This window comes from Oncorhynchus clarkii, chromosome 17 (assembly GCF_045791955.1).
Source record: "Oncorhynchus clarkii lewisi isolate Uvic-CL-2024 chromosome 17, UVic_Ocla_1.0, whole genome shotgun sequence".
NCBI classification, from domain to species: domain Eukaryota; kingdom Metazoa; phylum Chordata; class Actinopteri; order Salmoniformes; family Salmonidae; genus Oncorhynchus; species Oncorhynchus clarkii.
Window position 1 is genome coordinate 1,328,008 of NC_092163.1, and position 19,415 is coordinate 1,347,422.

Genomic DNA, 19,415 nt, shown 5'->3' on the forward strand with positions numbered 1-19,415 from the left:
CACCTGCACCAGAGTGGCCAGTATGACCACAACCAAGATCAAGAAACTGGTCAAGGCCTGCAGGAGGAAGGGCAAGAACAGGGTCGCACTGAGAGAGACTCAGGTCAGATACCAGCTGTTGTTGTTGTTTTCACTGTGGTTATTGTTGTTGTTGTCGTACTCAAAGAGACTCAGGTCAGCCTCTCATCACCAAGCTTAATACCAGCTGTTGTTGTTGTTGTTGTCATTGTTGTTGTCGTACTCAAAGAGACTCTGGTCAGCCTCTCATCACCAAGCTTAATACCAGCTGTTGTTGTTGTTGTCATTGTTGTTGTCGTACTCAAAGAGACTCTGGTCAGCCTCTCATCACCAAGCTTAATACCAGCTGTTGTTGTTGTTGCTGAGGTCGGTAATTGTTGGATTCCAACAGTTGTTTGAGAAGTCAGCATGCAAAGGGATTATTCATTTGATAAATAATCAAAATAATAGTATTATTATATGTTTGTGTGACCCACAGTTGACCTGCATGTACAACTACATCAAGGAAGAGTCAAATGTCACCAGCTACAACCTGTACCCTCCTGACATGCTGCTTTACTACGAGTGAGTACCGCATGTCACACATTCAATCAACCAATCAATCAACCAATCAATCAATCAACCAATCAACCAATCAACCAATAAATACATTAACCAATCAACCAATAAATACATTAACCAATCAACCAATCAATCAACCATCAACCAACCAACAAATAAATCAATTAACCAATCAACCAATAAATCCATTAACCAATCAACCAATAAACACATTAACCAATCAGCCAATCAACCATCCAATAAATCAACTAATAAACCAACCAATCAACTAATCAATAAATGAATCAAAGCAAATACTATTGGACAGTTCATCTCTCTCTGTCTGTTTACTGTTGAATAAAATGGTTTATTTAAGTTACTGATGAATGAAACTGGTTTATTAAGTTACTGATGAATGAAACTGGTTTATTAAGATACTGATGAACTGGTTTATTAAGATACTGATGAATGAAACTGGTTTATTAAGTTACTGATGAATGAAACTGGTTTATTAAGTTACTGATGAACTGGTTTATTAAGTTACTGATGAACTGGTTCATTAAGATACTGATGAATGAAACTGGTTTATTAAGTTACTGATGAACTGGTTTATTAAGTTACTGATGAATGAAACTGGTTTATTAAGTTACTGATGAACTGGTTTATTAAGTTACTGATGAACTGGTTTATTAAGATACTGATGAACTGGTTTATTAAGTTACTGATGAATGAAACTGGTTTATTAAGTTACTGATGAATGAAACTGGTTTATTAAGTTACTGATGAACTGGTTTATTAAGATACTGATGAATGAAACTGGTTTATTAAGTTACTGATGAACTGGTTTATTAAGATACTGATGAATGAAACTGGTTTATTAAGTTACTGATGAACTGGTTTATTAAGATACTGATGAACTGGTTTATTAAGTTACTGATGAACTGGTTTATTACGTTACTGATGAATGAAACTGGTTTATTAAGATACTGATGAATGAAACTGGTTTATTAAGTTACTGATGAACTGGTTTATTAAGTTACTGATGAATGAAACTGGTTTATTAAGTTACTGATGAATATTTGTTTATATATATTGTATGAATATAAATGTGTTATATTGTATTTGATGTCTGCAGCTACAGTAAGGTTCCTCGGGACACCTGTAAGGACTACTTCAGTGAGCTGGGAGACGCGGACTTCTCCGTGTTCTCCGACGCGCTCAGCTTCAAACGCACAGCCCTGGTTAACAATGTCAAGACCTGCCTGGTGAGTCACCACACTGTCACACAACATAGATGTGGTCCAAATGACACCACTATTCCCTTTAATAGTACACTACTTTTGACCGGGCCTATCGGTCTCTGGTCTCAGTAGTACACTATAAATCTACATCCTCCATCCATTGCTTTACTGCAATGCAGTAAAGGAAGATTGAAGCTCTGGAATGAACCTGGTCTCACCCTGGGGGGGGGGGGGGGGATAGCAACAGTAGCATCTGAAAGAGTCTGGTTAACCCTGGTGGGGGGGGGGGGGGGGAATAAGAACAGTAGCATCTGAAAGAGTCTGGTTAACCCTGGTGGGGGGGGGGGGGGGGGGGGGGATAGCAACAGTAGCATCTGAAAGAGTCTGGTTAACCCTGGTGGGGGGGGGGGGGGGGATAGCAACAGTAGCATCTGAAAGAGTCTGGTTAACCCTGGTGGGGGGGGGGGGGGGGATAGCAACAGTAGCATCTGAAAGAGTCTGGTTAACCCTGGGGGGGGGGGGGGGGGGGGGGATAGCAACAGTAGCATCTGAAAGAGTCTGGTTAACCCTGGTGGGGGGGGGGGGGGGGGATAGCAACAGTAGCATCTGAAAGAGTCTGGTTAACCCTGGTGGGGGGGGGGGGGGGATAGCAACAGTAGCATCTGAAAGAGTCTGGTTAACCCTGGTGGGGGGGGGGGGGGGGGAATAGCAACAGTAGCATCTGAAAGAGTCTGGTTAACCCTGGTGGGGGGGGGGGGGGATAGCAACAGTAGCATCTGAAAGAGTCTGGTTAACCCTGGTGGGGGGGGGGGGGGGGATAGCAACAGTAGCATCTGAAAGAGTCTGGTTAACCCTGGTGGGGGGGGGGGGGGGGATAGCAACAGTAGCATCTGAAAGAGTCTGGTTAACCCTGGTGGGGGGGGGGGGAATAACAACAGTAGCATCTGAAATAGTCTGGTTAACCCTGGTGGGGGGGGGGGGGGGGGATAGCAACAGTAGCATCTGAAAGAGTCTGGTTAACCCTGGTGGGGGGGGGGGGGATAGCAACAGTAGCATCTGAAAGAGTCTGGTTAACCCTGGTGGGGGGGGGGGGGGGGGGGGATACCAACAGTAGCATCTGAATGAGTCTGGTTAACCCTGGGGGGGGGGGGGGGGATAGCAACAGTAGCATCTGAAAGAGTCTGGTTAACCCTGGTGGGGGGGGGGGGGGGGATAGCAACAGTAGCATCTGAATGAGTCTGGTTAACCCTGGTGGGGGGGGGGGGGATAGCAACAGTAGCATCTGAAAGAGTCTGGTTAACCCTGGTGGGGGGGGGGGGGGATAGCAACAGTAGCATCTGAAAGAGCCTAGTTAACCCTGGGGGGAGACAAAACCACGACTCGTCAGTGAAGAGCTCTTTTTGCCAGTCCTTTCTGGTCCAGCGACGGTGGGTGTGTGTCCATAGGCGACGTTGTTGCCGGTGATGTCTGGTGAGGACCTGCCTTTACAACAGGCCTACAAGCCCTCAGTCCAGCCTCTCTCAGCCTGTTACGGACAGTCTGAGCACTGATGGAGAAATTGTGTGTTCCTGGTGTAACTCGGGCAGTTGTTGTTGCCATCCTGTATCTGTCCAGCAGGTGTGATGTTCGGATGTACCGATCCTGTGCAGGTGTTGTTACACGTGGTCTGCCACTGCGAGGACGATCAGCTGTCAATTCTGTCTCCCTGTAGCGCTGTCTTAGGCGTCTCACAGTACGGACATTGCAATTTATTGCCCTGGTCACATCTGCAGTCCTCATGCCTCCTTGCAGCATGCCTAAGACACGTTCACACAGATGAGCAGGGACCCTGGACATCTTTCTTTTGGTGTTTCCAGATTCAGTAGAAAGGCCTCTTTAGTGTCCCAAGTTTTCATAACTGTGACCTTAATTGCCTACCGTCTGCAAGCTGTTGGTGTCTTAACAACCGTTCCACAGGTGCATGTTCATTAATTGTTTATGGGTCATTGAACAAGCATGGGAAACAGTGTTAAAACTCTTTACAATGAAGATCTGTGAAGTTATTTGGATTTTTACGAATGATCTTTGAAAGACAGGGTCCTGAAAAAGATACATACAATTTTTTGCTGAGTTTAGAACGACAATATAGAATGGCAATATAGAATGACAATATGTAATGGCAATATAGAATGGCAATATAGAATGGCAAAATAGAATGACAATATAGAATGGCAAAATAGAATGACAATATAGAATGGCAATATAGAAATGCTCATGATATGAGCTTGCATTTGATGCGATCTGATTGGAAGTCGTGATGTCAGTGCTGTGTTGTGTCCATCTGTCCCTGCAGGGTATCAGCGGCACGGTTCTGAGCAGTGACAACCTGCAGGTCCTAGGTAACATGGTGTGTGTTCTGGACGGTTCCTACATCCAGAACTCTGACCAGCTCATCCTGCAGAAACTACAAAACTGTAATGACCTCACCGACGAACAGGTGGCTGCCATAGAAACGCTGCTGACGTCTGGGAAAACACAGTACGGGTAAGTCAACATGGAAACATGGAATTAAACAAACGCATCTGACTGACTGACTGACTGGTCTGAAACTGACTGATTGACTAGGCTGAAACTAACGGACTGACTGACTGGGTAGAAACTGACTGACTGACTGGGCTGAAACTGACTGACTGGGCTGAAACTGACTGGGCTGAAACTGACTGACTGACTGACTGACTGGGCAGAAACTGACTGACTGACTGGGCAGAAACTGACTGACTGACTGACTGGGCTGAAACTGACTGACTGACTGACTGGGCTGAAACTGACTGACTGACTGACTGACTGGGCAGAAACTGACTGACTGACTGGGCAGAAACTGACTGACTGACTGACTGGGCTGAAACTGACTGACTGACTGACTGGGCTGAAACTGACTGACTGACTGACTGACTGGGCTGAAACTGGCTGACTGACTGGGCTGACTGGGATGAAACTGACTGACTGACTGACTGGGCTGAAACTAACTGACTGACTGGGCTGAAACTGACTGGGCTGAAACTGACTGACTGACTGGGCTGAAACTGACTGACTGATTGACTGACTGGGCTGAAACTGACTGACTGGGCTGAAACTGACTGACTGACTGACTGGGCAGAAACTTATTGACTGACTGGGCAGAAACTGACTGACTGACTGGGCTGAAACTGACTGACTGACTGGGCTGAAACTGGCTGACTGACTGACTGACTGGGCTGAAACTGACTGGCTGAAACTGACTGACTGGGCTGAAACTGACTGACTGACTGACTGACTGGCCTGAAACTGACTGGGCTGAAACTGACTGACTGACTGATCTGAAACTGACTGGGCTGAAACTGACTGACTGGGCTGAAACTGACTAACTGGGAAGAAATTGACTGATTGGGCTGAAACTGTAGCTGAAGTTAGGATTGGGCCCTAAAATGTAAACATTATATGTCTGATACACTTATGTACTTGTTTCCTGTCAACAGTATAGTTGAGTTTGTACTGTGTGAGTTTCCTGTCAACAGTATAGTTGAGTCTGTACTGTGAGAGTTTCCTGTCAACGGTATAGTTGAGTCTGTACTGTGAGAGTTTCCTGTCAACAGTATAGTTGAGTCTGTACTGTGTGAGTGAGTTTCCTGTCAACAGTATAGTTGAGTCTTTATTGTGTGTTTCTCCAGACTCCCAGCTACCTGGACCAGAGAGACCCTGGACAACCTGGGCGTTCTACCTCTCTACCTGACATCCTCCTTCTACAAGAACTTCTCTAAGGTCACAAACCACGACATCTGGCTGTGTGCGTGCATGCTGTGTGCGTGCATGCTGTGTGTGTGCGCGCATGCTGTCTGTGTGTGTGTGTGTGTGTGTGTGTGTTGTGTGTGTGTGTGTGTGTGTAGGTGTGTGTAGGTGTGTGTAGGTGTGTGTAGGTGTGTGTGTGTGTGTAGGTGTGTGTGTAGGTGTGTGTGTAGGTGTGTGTGTTTGTGTGTGTGTGTGCGTGCGTGTGCGTGTGCGTGTGTGTGTGTGTTTACAGGCTGTGTTGTGTTGTTCTCCAGAAAGTAAAAGGCCAGTTCCTACAGTCATTCCTGAAGGTGTTGAGGAAGAATGGAACGTCCAGACAGAAGAAGAGGAGGATGAAGACGGCTATCAGACAGTCCATCATCGACCAATCACAGTCCAAACGCTCCATAGGTGTGTCCACCCTGCACTAATATATCATTACTGTCTGTCTGTCTCTCTCCTCCCTCCTCCTGCTGAAAAGGGAATAACTGTCTGTCTGTCTTGTCTGTCTTGTCTGTCTGTCTGTCTGTCTGTCTGTCTGTCTGTCTGTCTTGTCTGTCTTGTCTGTCTTGTCTGTCTGTCTGTCTGTCTGTCTATAGTGAGTGAATAACAGTACTCTCCTCCCTGTCCTAGCGAGTGAATGCACAGTGGGAAATATCACTCAGGTCACGATCAGTGAGAATACGTTCCCCTTCAACTACGAGACCGTGACCAAGTTCAACTGCTGCCTGACGGCCAAGACAGTCGTTGACAACCTGGACGCCATCACCGCCAATGTGGACGACCTGGAATACCTTGAAGTGGTCCTGGCGAGACTCAGAGAGGTACTGTACGCTTTCAGACAAAGAGTCAACTTTATTCACCAAGTACATTAACGCAGTCAGAATGTTACCTGGTGATATGGTTCTGCTAGTGATAGACAACACAGTCAGATTGTTACCTGGTGATATGGTGCTGTTGGTGATAGACAACACAGTCAGAATGTTACCTGGTGATATGGTGCTGTTGGTGATAGACAACACAATCAGAATGTTACCTGGTGATAGGGTGCTGTTGGTGATAGACAACACAGTCAGAATGTTACCTGGTGATATGGTGCTGTTGGGGATAGCATTTAGAGACAGAATACAGGCAGGGGAGTTAACACAAAGTGAATTTACCTTATACAAATAGGTATGTTGAACATAGAGCTGTATAACTTAGAGCTGTATAACATAGAGCTGATTGAGGCGATTACTGGTTTTTATTGACTTATGCTATGGAGTATCGCTTGATTCACATGTACGGTACACATACATCTTACCTGATATAAATACATTATCATTACATATGACCTGATATAAATACATTATCATTACATCTGACCTGGTGTAAATGCATTATCATTACATCCGACCTGATATAAATACATTATCATTACATCTGACCTGATATAAATATATTATCATTACATCTGACCTGATATAAATACATTATCATTACATCTGACCTGATATAAATACAGTATTATTACATCTGACCTGATGTAAATACATTATCATTACATCTGACCTGATATAAATACATTATCATTACATCTGACCTGATATAATTATATTATCACTACATCTGACCTGATATAAATACATTATCATTACATCTGGCCTGATACAAATAAATACATTATCATGACATCTGATCTGATGTAAATACATGATCAGTACATATGGCCTGATGTAAATACATTATCATTATATCTGAAATGGTATAAACACATTATCATTACATCTGACCTGATATAAATATATTATCACTACATCTGACCTGATATAAATACATTATCATTACATCTGACCTGATACAAATAAATACATTATCATTACATCTGACCTGATATAAATAAATACATTATTATTACATCTGACCTGATATATATAAATACATTATCATTACATCTGACCTGGTGTAAATACATTATCATTACATCTGGCCTGATATAAATACATTATCATTACATCTGTCCTGATATAAAAACATTATCATTACATCTGACCTGATGTAACTACATTATCATTACATCTGACCTGATGTAACTACATTATCATTACATCTGACATGATGTAACTACATTATCATTACATCTGACCTGGTGTAACTACATTATCATTACATCTGACATGGTGTAACTACATTATCATTACATCTGACCTGATATAAATAAATACATTATCATTACATCTGACCTGATGTAACTACATTATCATTACATCTGACCTGATGTAATTACAGTATCATTACATCTGACCTGATATAAATAAATACATTATCATTACATCTAACCTGATGTAACTACATTATCATTACATCTGACCTGATGTAACTACATTATCATTACATCTGACATGATGTAACTACATTATCATTACATCTGACATGATGTAACTACATTATCATTACATCTGACCTGGTGTAACTACATTATCATTACATCTGACATGGTGTAACTACATTATCATTACATCTGACCTGATATAAATAAATACATTATCATTACATCTGACCTGATGTAACTACATTATCATTACATCTGACCTGATGTAATTACATTATCATTACATCTGACCTGATATAAATAAATACATTATCATTACATCTAACCTGATGTAACTACATTATCATTACATCTGACCTGATATAAATACATTATCATTACATCTGACCTGATGTAACTACATTATCATTACATATGACCTGATATAAATACATTATCATTACATCTGACCTGATGTAACTACATTATCATTACATCTGACCTGAAATAAATACATTATCATTACATCTGACCTGATATAAATACATTATAATTCCATCTGACCTGATATAAATACATTATAATTCCATCTGACCTGATGTAAATACATTATCATTACATCTGACCTGATGTAACTACATTATCATTACATATGACCTGATATATATATACATTATCATTACATCTGACCTGATATAACTACATTATCATTACATATGACCTGATGTAACTACATTATCATTTTATCTGACCTGATGTAACTACATTATCATTACACCCGGGCTGATGTAACTTCATTATCATTACATCTGACCTGATATAACTACATTATCATTACATCTGACATGATGTAACTACATTATCATTACATCTGACCTGGTGTAACTACATTATCATTACATCTGACATGGTGTAACTACATTATCATTACATCTGACCTGATATAAATAAATACATTATCATTACATCTGACCTGATGTAACTACATTATCATTACATCTGACCTGATGTAATTACAGTATCATTACATCTGACCTGATATAAATAAATACATTATCATTACATCTAACCTGATGTAACTACATTATCATTACATCTGACCTGATGTAACTACTTTATCATTACATCTGACCTGATGTAACTACATTATCATTACATCTGACATGATGTAACTACATTATCATTACATCTGACCTGATGTAACTACATTATCATTACATCTGACATGGTGTAACTACATTATCATTACATCTGACCTGATATAAATAAATACATTATCATTACATCTGACCTGATGTAACTACATTATCATTACATCTGACCTGATATAAATACATTATCATTACATCTGACCTGATGTAACTACATTATCATTACATCTGACCTGAAATAAATACATTATCATTACATCTGACCTGATATAAATACATTATAATTCCATCTGACCTGATATAAATACATTATAATTCCATCTGACCTGATGTAAATACATTATCATTACATCTGACCTGATGTAACTACATTATCATTACATATGACCTGATATATATATACATTATCATTACATCTGACCTGATATAACTACATTATCATTACATATGACCTGATATAACTACATTATCATTACATATGACCTGATGTAACTACATTATCATTACACCCGAGCTGATGTGACTTCATTATCATTACATCTGACCTGATATAACTACATTATCATTACATCTGAGCTGATGTAACTACATTATCATTACATATGACCTGGTGTAAATACATTATCATTACATCTGACCTGATGTAACTACATTATCATTACATCTGACCTGATATAAATACATTATCATGACATCTGACCTGATATATATAAATACATTATCATTACATCTGACCTGATATAAATACATTATCATTACATCTGACCTGATATATATAACTACATTATCATCATGTCTGATTAACAGAGAGAATGTACAGATAGTATGACATGGGTGATATGAAGCTTTATCCTCCTGTTAGATTATGTGACTGTACTTCCTGTTTCCTGTTTCCTGTGTCCCGCCCCGTCAGGCCTACTCCGCAAACTCCACCATCCCAGAAGCGAAGGTGCAGGTTCTTGGGCCGGCTTCGCGCGTTGCCACTAACGCTGACATCACCATGTGGAACATCACCAAGATCGACACACTGTCAGCTCTGATGGACTCCTCCAATGGAAACTGGGATGCTGCCATGGTAGCCAGATATATTTGTCTGTCTGTCTGTCAAGTGATTAACCAATCAATCAGTCGGCCATTTACCAATCTATTCATGTCCCCCCTATAGGCGCAGGCCATCATCAGTAAGTACCTGAGGAACTCAGGAAATACTCTGGGCAGTGCAGAGCTCAACTCCATCGGAGGACCCAACCTGTGTTCACTAGACATCAGCGTCCTGAAGACCATTACACAGAGTAGCCTGAGGTAAGACCGAGAGGAGGAGCCAACCTGTGTTCACTAGACACCAGCCTCCTGAGGAGGACCCAACCTGTGTTCACTAGACATCAGCCTCCTGTAGACCATTACACAGAGTAGCCTGAGGTAAGACCGAGAGGAGGACCCAACCTGTGTTCACTAGACATCAGCCTCCTGAAGACCATTACACAGAGTAGCCTGAGGTAAGACCGAGAGGAGGAGCCAACCTGTGTTCACTAGACACCAACCTCCTGAGGAGGAGCCAACCTGTGTTCACTAGACACCAGCCTCCTGAGGAGGACCCAACCTGTGTTCACTAGACACCAGCCTCCTGTAGATCATTACACAGAGTAGCCTGAGGTAAGACCGAGAGGAGGACCCAACCTGTGTTCACTAGACACCAGCCTCCTGAGGAGGACCCAACCTGTGTTCACTAGACACCAGCCTCCTGTAGCCTGTAACACAGAGTAGCCTGAGGTAAGACCGAGAGGAGGAGCCAACCTGTGTTCACTAGACACCAGCCTCCTGTAGATCATTACACAGAGTAGCCTGAGGTAAGACCGAGAGGAGGACCCAACCTGTGTTCACTAGACACCAGCCTCCTGAGGAGTACCCAACCTGTGTTCACTAGACACCAGCCTCCTGAGGAGGACCCAACCTGTGTTCACTAGACACCAGCCTCCTGTAGACCATTACACAGAGTAGCCTGAGGTAAGACCGAGAGGAGGAGCCAACCTGTGTTCACTAGACACCAGCCTCCTGTAGCCTATAACACAGTAATGTAATAGTAATAACTGTTACCTTTATTACTAAGATGTGGGTAACAGGGCCAACATTTTTCATAGGAAAACATGTAACACTTAGCCGCTATGCTAACACTAGCTTGCCACCATCCTGAAGGCCATGACTACAGAGGAGAGCCAAACCGAAGAGACAGGGGCTCCTCCCCTCCCCCCCGTTACCGTGGAAACACCACAGAGGCTCCTCCCCTCCCCCCCGTTACCGTGGGAACACCACAGAGGCTCCTCCCCTCCCCCCGTTACCATGGAAACACCACAGAGGCTTGTTGTGTTGATGTGTGATGTAAGACAATAAGACGGTTGTGTTGATGTGTGATGTCAGACGGTTGTGTTGACGTGTGATGTCAGACGGTTGTGTTGGTGTGTGATGTCAGACGGTTGTGTTGACGTGTGATGTCAGACAATAAGACGGTTGTGTTGACGTGTGATGTCAGACAATAAGACGGTTGTGTTGACGTGTGATGTCAGACAGTAAGACGGTTGTGTTGACGTGTGATGTCAGACAGTAAGACGTGTGATGCCAGACAGTAAGACGTGTGATGTCAGACAATAAGACGGTTGTGTTGACGTGTGATGTCAGACAGTAAGACGTGTGATGCCAGACAGTAAGACGTGTGATGCCAGACAGTAAGACGTGTAATGTCAGACAGTAAGACTTGTGATGCCAGACGGTAAGACGGTTGATATCTGTTTCACCGTGTTGCAGTAAGGCCAATGCCCTGACGGTGACCAACTGCAACATAATGAAGAAGAGAACGCTGTTCATCATCGCTGAAGGAGCCTTCCAGAGCCGCAGTACTGTCTCTGCTACCTCCTACCAGCTAACACAGCCATACATAGGTACCTCCTACCAGCTAACACAGCTATACATAGGTACCTCCTACCAGCTAACACAGCCATACATAGGTACCTCCTACCAGCTAACACAGCCATACATATATACCTCCTACCAGCTAACACAGCCATACATAGGTACCTCTCCCTCCTACCAGCTAACACAGCCATACATAGGTACCTCCTACCAGCTAACACAGCCATACATAGGTACCTCCTACCAGCTAACACAGCCATACATAGGTACCTCCTACCAGCTAGCACAGCCATACATAGGTACCTCCTACCAGCTAACACAGCCATACATAGGTACCTCCTACCAGCTAACACAGCCATACATAGGTACCTCCTACCAGCTAACACAGCCATACATAGGTACCTCCTACCAGCTAACACAGCCATACATAGGCACCTCCTACCAGCTAACACAGCCATACATAGGTACCTCCTACCAGCTAACACAGCCATACATAGGTACCTCCTACCAGCTAACACAGCCATACATAGGTACCTCCTACCAGCTAACACAGCCATACATAGGTACCTCCTACCAGCTAACACAGCCATACATAGGTACCTCCTACCAGCTAACACAGCCATACATAGGTACCTCCTACCAGCTAACACAGCCATACATAGGTACCTCTCCCTCCTACCAGCTAACACAGCCATACATAGGTACCTCCTACCAGCTAACACAGCCATACATAGGCACCTCCTACCAGCTAACACAGCCATACATAGGTACCTCCTACCAGCTAACACAGCCATACATAGGTACCTCCTACCAACTAACACAGCCATACATAGGTACCTCCTACCAGCTAACACAGCCATACATAGGTACCTCCTACCAGCTAACACAGCCATACATAGGTACCTCCTACCAGCTAACACAGCCATACATAGGTACCTCCTACCAGCTAACACAGCCATACATAGGCACCTCCTACCAGCTAACACAGCCATACATAGGTACCTCCTACCAGCTAACACAGCCATACATAGATACCTCCTACCAGCTAACACAGCCATACATAGATACCTCCTACCAGCTAACACACCACACATACATACATAACATACATACAGTTGAAGTCGGAAGTTTAGATACGAGTCTACTCTGTCTGACCACTAGGTGGTGCTGACTCAGTCTACTCTGTCTGTCCACTAGGGGGTGCTGATTCAGTCTACTCTGTCTGTCCACTAGGTGGTGCTGATTCAGTCTACTCTGTCTGTCCACTAGGGGGTGCTGATTCAGTCTACTCTGTCTGTCCACTAGGTGGTGCTGATTCAGTCTACTCTGTCTGTCCACTAGGTGGTGCTGACTCAGCCTACTCTGTCTGTCCACTAGGTGGTGCTGATTCAGTCTACTCTGTCTGTCCACTAGGTGGTGCTGACTCAGCCTACTCTGTCTGACCACTAGGTGGTGCTTACTCAGTCTACTCTGTCTGACCACTAGGTGGTGCTGACTCAGTCTACTCTGTCTGACCACTAGGTGGTGCTTACTCATTCTACTCTCTGTCTGACCACTAGGTGGTGCTTACTCAGTCTACTCTGTCTGACCACTAGGTGGTGCTGACTCAGCCTACTCTCTGTCTGTCCACTAGGTGGTGCTGACTCAGCCTACTCTGTCTGACCACTAGGTGGTGCTGACTCAGCCTACTCTGTCTGTTCACTAGGGGGTGCTGACTCAGCCTACTCTCTGTCTGTCCACTAGGTGGTGCTGACTCAGCCTACTCTCTGTCTGTCCACTAGGTGGTGCTGACTCAGCCTACTCTGTCTGTCCACTAGGTGGTGCTGACTCAGTCTACTCTCTGTCTGTCCACTAGGTGGTGCTGACTCAGTCTACTCTGTCTGTCCACTAGGTGGTGCTGACTCAGCCTACTCTCTGTCTGTCCACTAGGTGGTGCTGACTCAGCCTACTCTCTGTCTGACCACTAGGTGGTGCTGACTCAGCCTACTCTCTGTCTGTTCACTAGGTGGTGCTGACTCAGCCTACTCTCTGTCTGACCACTAGGTGGTGCTGACTCAGCCTACTCTGTCTGTCCACTAGGTGGTGCTGACTCAGCCTACTCTGTCTGTCCACTAGGTGGTGCTGACTCAGTCTACTCTCTGTCTGTCCACTAGGTGGTGCTGACTCAGCCTACTCTGTCTGTCCACTAGGTGGTGCTGACTCAGCCTACTCTGTCTGTCCACTAGGTGGTGCTGACTCAGTCTACTCTCTGTCTGTCCACTAGGTGGTGCTGACTCAGTCTACTCTCTGTCTGTCCACTAGGTGGTGCTGACTCAGCCTACGTCCAGCGTCTGTCCACCTCTAACATCAGTATGGACATGGACACTTTCATCAGCCTGGACCCTACTGTTATACAGGTGTGTATGTGTGTGGGTTTCTACCTACCTACCTACCTACCTACCTACCTACCTACATACATACCCGTCTGTCTGTCTGTCGTTATCCCCCTAACCCCTCCACCTTCAGACTCTGGGTGTGAGCCAGGTCAAAGGTCTGCTGGGTTCTAACCTGCCAGAGCTGAAGAGCTATGAGAACCAGAGCATGGTCCGGACCTGGATCAGCACCCGTTTCCAGGCCGACCTGGACTATCTGGGGCTGGGTCTGAAGGGAGGCAAGGCTGACCCCAGCACGGTTGGCGTGGGAACCATCTTTCTTCCTACCAGTGCAGGGGTAACTGGAGGAGCTGCTGCTACTACTACAGGTACAACATAACCGTTCCTTTTTATCTATGAAAGATCAGTCGGTTCTCTTTCATTTCTCTGTTAGCTCCGAGAGAGAGATTTATGATTTGAGGTTCAGTGAACAAAGTTATAATGTATGTTTTGTTTCTGTGTAGCGAGCGGCGGAGCGATCAACAGACCAACGTTCGGCCTCCACCTTCTCCTCACCACTCTGGCCGTCGCTGTCCTGTACATTCTACACTGATTTAAACACTTATTTCAGAGATTTTATATTTCAGAGTGAGAGAGTTAACTGACTCCATAGCATCGAGTCGCATTCGGCTCAGACAGGGAAAAACACAATGTAAAGTTCTCAAACAGGAAACAAAAATGTATACATTTAGAGTCAGGTAGCGCCTTAGATATTGTAAATATCACTGAATACAAGGATATATACTATCAAAAGACTATCAAACAATCTAGCACTTTAGTCACATCAATGTTTCTGCTCTGACAAGTTCTGCATTTTGATTTAAGTGTATTCACTTTGTATGTTGTTCTGTCTTGGTGGTTGGAATGAAGTCTGTTCTGTCTTGGTGGTTGGAATGAAGTCTGTTCTGTCTTGGTGGTTGGAATGAAGTCTGTTCTGTCTTGGTGGTTGGAATGAAGTCTGTTCTGTCTTGGTGGTTGGAATGAAGTCTGTTCTGTCTTGGTGGTTGGAATGAAGTCTGTTCTGTCTTGGTGGTTGGAATGAAGTCTGTTCTGTCTTAGTGGTTGGAATGAAGTCTGTTCTGTCTTGGTGGTTGGAATGAAGTCTGTTCTGTCTTGGTGGTTGGAATGAAGTCTGTTCTGTCTTGGTGGTTGGAATGAAGTCTGTTCTGTCTTGGTGGTTGGAATGGAGTCTGTTCTGTCTTGGTGGTTGGAATGAAGTCTGTTCTGTCTTGGTGGCTGGAACGTTGTTTAAATAATCATTTGTAGGGCTCTATTCAGTCTGTGTAGCTGAAAGGTCATTTCCTATTGAGCCAAGATCTGCAGCATTTACCATGAATGCAGTCTACGCTACGGGAACATTGCCTTTCAATTGAAATGATGCTGAACTTCCACGATGTGGATTGAATAGAGACATTTGTCTTTGCCTTCGGGTGAAAATATGAAAGTATTTCATTAGATGACAAAGAAGTCTTGTGTTGGTGATGTCGTCTTTCTGGGACAGCCATTTTGTTTTCTCAGGGTTAGTATCTCCAACACTTATCTACCGAGCCAAAACCCTGTTCAATGTCATGACAACCAATTCCTCTAGTGCAGAATGATTCTGTCGTTAGAATGTCACTGTGTTTTTGTTCATGTCAGCTCAAACTGTTGACTGTCTTCTCAATGCTGTCATTTGATGATACTAAATAGCAGATGTTGAATGTATGATTTAATTAATAAAAATGTATATTATTACACAATCCTCCCCCCCCCCCCAATTGTTTTAATGTTATTTATAAAGAAATAAACAGCCTATGAACTAACAGCTGATAATTAAAAAAAAAAAAAAAATTCTACAAATTAACAAAACATTTTAGCGGTTGTGAAATGATTGTATTTTTCAGGGCTCAGTTTATTCCTAACAAACCAGTACAGTACTCAATCAGAAAGACTCACAGTGCTGCATTGAGACAATTATAGTAATATAACTTACAGATCATACAACAACCATCAAACCATGAATACTCACATTCTATGTTGTCTATTTCTATGGCACACATATTTTACCGTTGCCAAGGCAGCGGTGAACTGCATAGCAAGGGACAGGGCCTGGATGGGACGGAACACTGTCAATGACAATTAAATTGTTCTATTGAGTTAAATCTAAGTTAAGTCGTACATTTTTGCCGTTGCCAAGGCAACCGGTAACTGCATAGCAAGGGACAGGGCCTGGATGGGACGGAACACTGTCAATGACAATTAAATTGTTATATTGAGTTAAATCTAAGTTAAGTCGTACATTTTTGCCGTTGCCAAGGCAACCGGTAACTGCATAGCAAGGGACAGGGCAAGATGGGACGGAACACTGTCAATGACAACATTCTGTGACAGTTAAATTGTTCTATTGAGTTAAACTAATTTGTCTTTCAATCACTGCTGTGCAGTTCTACTGGGTGGAAGCTGAGAGAAACAACAGACTGTGTTGGAAGAGCAACTTGTCTCAGAAGACAAGACACAATGTTGTAGCTAGCTTCCCAAAAGACACGGGAGTCTCCTGCAGGTTATTATGGGCTTATAAGCGCTTATAAACCCCCAGGATGGTCTTGCAGGAGGGACACGTGTGCTTGGCGTCTTTGAGCCTGTCGAAACAGAACGGGATGAGACAGCAACCCAGAACAAACCTGAGGAGGAGGAACAACAACGGTCAAACATTGTATGGAGATGCATCTTAAGGCCTAAAGGGGATTTTATTTCTCTTAATCACAATCATCTTTTACCAGTTAAATGTAGACACAAATGAAATACATTTTGTATAAAAATTCAAACATTCAAATATCTCATTAAATATAGTATATGCATATTTGCACAAATGCAATTCAACCTGAATGAAGTCAGCTTAAATATTTTGGTTTCATTTTGTTAAAACACTCCAGGCCCTGACTTGTCCAGAGCGGATTTTTTAAATTTATTTTATTTCACCTTTATTTAACCAGGTAGGCTAGTTGAGAACACCTTTATTTAACCAGGTAGGCAAGTGGAGAACACCTTTATTTAACCAGGTAGGCCAGTTGAGAACACCTTTATTTAACCAGGTAGGCAAGTGGAGAACACCTTTATTTAACCAGGTAGGCCAGTTGAGAACACCTTTATTTAACCAGGTAGGCAAGTGGAGAACACCTTTATTTAACCAGGTAGGCTAGTTGAGAACACCTTTATTTAACCAGGTAGGCTAGTTGAGAACACCTTTATTTAACCAGGTAGGCTAGTTGAGAACACCTTTATTTAACCAGGTAGGCTAGTTGAGAACAAGTTCTCATTTACAACTGCGACCTGGCCAAGATAAAGCACAGCAGTTCGACAGATACAACAACACAGAGTTACACATGGAATAAACAAAACATACAGTCAATAATACAGTGGAACAAAAGTCTATATACAATGTGAGCAAATGAGGTAAGATAAGGGAGTTAAAGGCAATAAATAGGCCCTGGTGGCGAAGTCATGACAATATGGCAATTAAACACTAGAATTGTGGATAAATACTTAATCTTTCTATCTGTAAAATACCAAAGTCGTAGGTAAAATGCATTTTTGGTGCATTTTCCCCAAAAATAAAATGTTATCTAGAATAAACAATTGACCAACATATCAACAATTCCCTCTGGGCCAAGTCTGGAGAAAACATCGAAGCATAACCTCACAACATGTGGTGAAGGAAGAGGACTCTGAAGCTGAGACAAATTAGCTTGGTTTGTGGGGAAAGAGTCTGACTTTCAGGAAATGGCAGTTAAAAAAGACAAGTACACTGAAATTAGACGACCAATTAGACGACCATTTAGACGACCAAAGCCTAATTTACACCCAATCACAACCTCGTCAAAGTAAGTTACGAAATATAGTCCAGTTTGTAACAGTCTTTATGAAAAGGGCTTTTATTAAATGATGTGTCATTTAATGTAGTGAGCTTTGAAACTGATTGATTCATTGATTTAAAAGAAAAATAAATACATACATTTTCATCAAGTTTGACATTTGTTTGTTTATTTTGTGAAAATAACTAATTAAAATAAATAATACAATTACTAATATTAAGTGGATCAAAACAACAACAAAATCTCAACGTTGATGGATGCAAGTCGTTTCAGCCTGTGGTGTCTGACCTGGACCCACTGACTAACAGTAGGATGGGCTTTCTCTCTCTCACACACACACACACACACACACACACACTATATACACACACACACACACACACAAGTCATTTCAGCCTGTGGTGTCTGACCTGAACCCACTGACTAACAGTAGGATTGGCTTTCACCACACACACACACACACACACACACACACACACACACACACACACACACACACACTTGTACGTACCCACAGAAGAAGAGTCCTCCACAGAAGAGGTAGGTGAGGACACCAGAGGAGAAGTCAACCTTAGTGACCACGGTCTGGTGACAGGTAGGACAGGTCATCTGGACAGGACTGTCCCCAAACGCACCGATGGCCACTGGAGGAGGGGGAGGGGGGGGGGGGGGGGGGAGTATTAGCTCATTCTCTAATGCATTAACGTGTTAATTCATTCATTCCTACAGTACCTCAAAGCATGGCTTCATTCATTTATCAATTCATCCATTAAATTCATTCATTCATCCATCCATTCATTATTTACTTTCTTCCAACTATCTGTCCACTGAAAACACACGGCTGTTTAACTTCCTTTATAGTTAACAAGAGTTTCACTCAACCCAAAGTACAGTAGGACATACCAACAGGCACCTGGACGTTGGCCATCCTCCCTGAGAGGAAAGAGAGTTGAGGACTAACAGAGAACACACAGAAAGACGTACAATACACCAATGGAACTCAACAAAGAGTGTTAACCATAGAGAACACATTCAAACTACAAATAATAGTCTTATTTTTTGATAAGCTTACATTTTTCATCATTACTTTTCCAATAACAGACACATGATCTCTTATAAAGTACTTACAGATCTGCTGTAAGGGAGAGTCTTACTGCTCTGCTGGTCCAAAAGGAGTCTGTTACTGTTCTACTACTCAGTAACACAGGAGGGTGAACGGAGTCAGT

At 43.0% G+C, this 19,415-nt stretch overlaps 2 protein-coding genes across 2 annotated transcripts in view; one reads left to right on the forward strand and one right to left on the reverse strand.

The window, feature by feature from the left end:
- Positions 1–16,077, forward strand: part of LOC139370002 (uncharacterized) — a 39,179-nt gene extending 23,102 nt beyond the window's left edge. Inside the window, exons 20-32 of the mRNA XM_071109280.1 lie at positions 1–103; positions 497–582; positions 1,694–1,823; positions 4,132–4,322; positions 5,486–5,576; positions 5,858–5,993; positions 6,216–6,406; positions 9,937–10,098; positions 10,189–10,325; positions 11,823–11,956; positions 14,229–14,323; positions 14,433–14,667; positions 14,803–16,077. The exon at positions 1–103 is cut by the window's left edge and continues 27 nt beyond it. Of these exons, the coding sequence (XP_070965381.1) occupies positions 1–103; positions 497–582; positions 1,694–1,823; positions 4,132–4,322; positions 5,486–5,576; positions 5,858–5,993; positions 6,216–6,406; positions 9,937–10,098; positions 10,189–10,325; positions 11,823–11,956; positions 14,229–14,323; positions 14,433–14,667; positions 14,803–14,891 (1,780 nt within the window). The 3' untranslated portion in view covers positions 14,892–16,077. The remainder of the gene's footprint in view (positions 104–496; positions 583–1,693; positions 1,824–4,131; positions 4,323–5,485; positions 5,577–5,857; positions 5,994–6,215; positions 6,407–9,936; positions 10,099–10,188; positions 10,326–11,822; positions 11,957–14,228; positions 14,324–14,432; positions 14,668–14,802) is intronic.
- A 123-nt stretch (positions 16,078–16,200) lies between these two features.
- Positions 16,201–19,356, reverse strand: LOC139369537 (lipopolysaccharide-induced tumor necrosis factor-alpha factor homolog). The gene is made up of 4 exons (XM_071108781.1): positions 19,318–19,356; positions 19,093–19,145; positions 18,701–18,833; positions 16,201–16,998 (listed from the first exon to the last, which is right to left on the reverse strand). The coding sequence occupies exons 2-4, from the start codon at positions 19,115–19,117 to the stop codon at positions 16,890–16,892; spliced, it is 267 nt and encodes an 88-aa protein (XP_070964882.1). The 5' UTR covers positions 19,118–19,145; positions 19,318–19,356; the 3' UTR covers positions 16,201–16,889.
- Between the last annotated feature and the right edge of the window lie 59 nt (positions 19,357–19,415).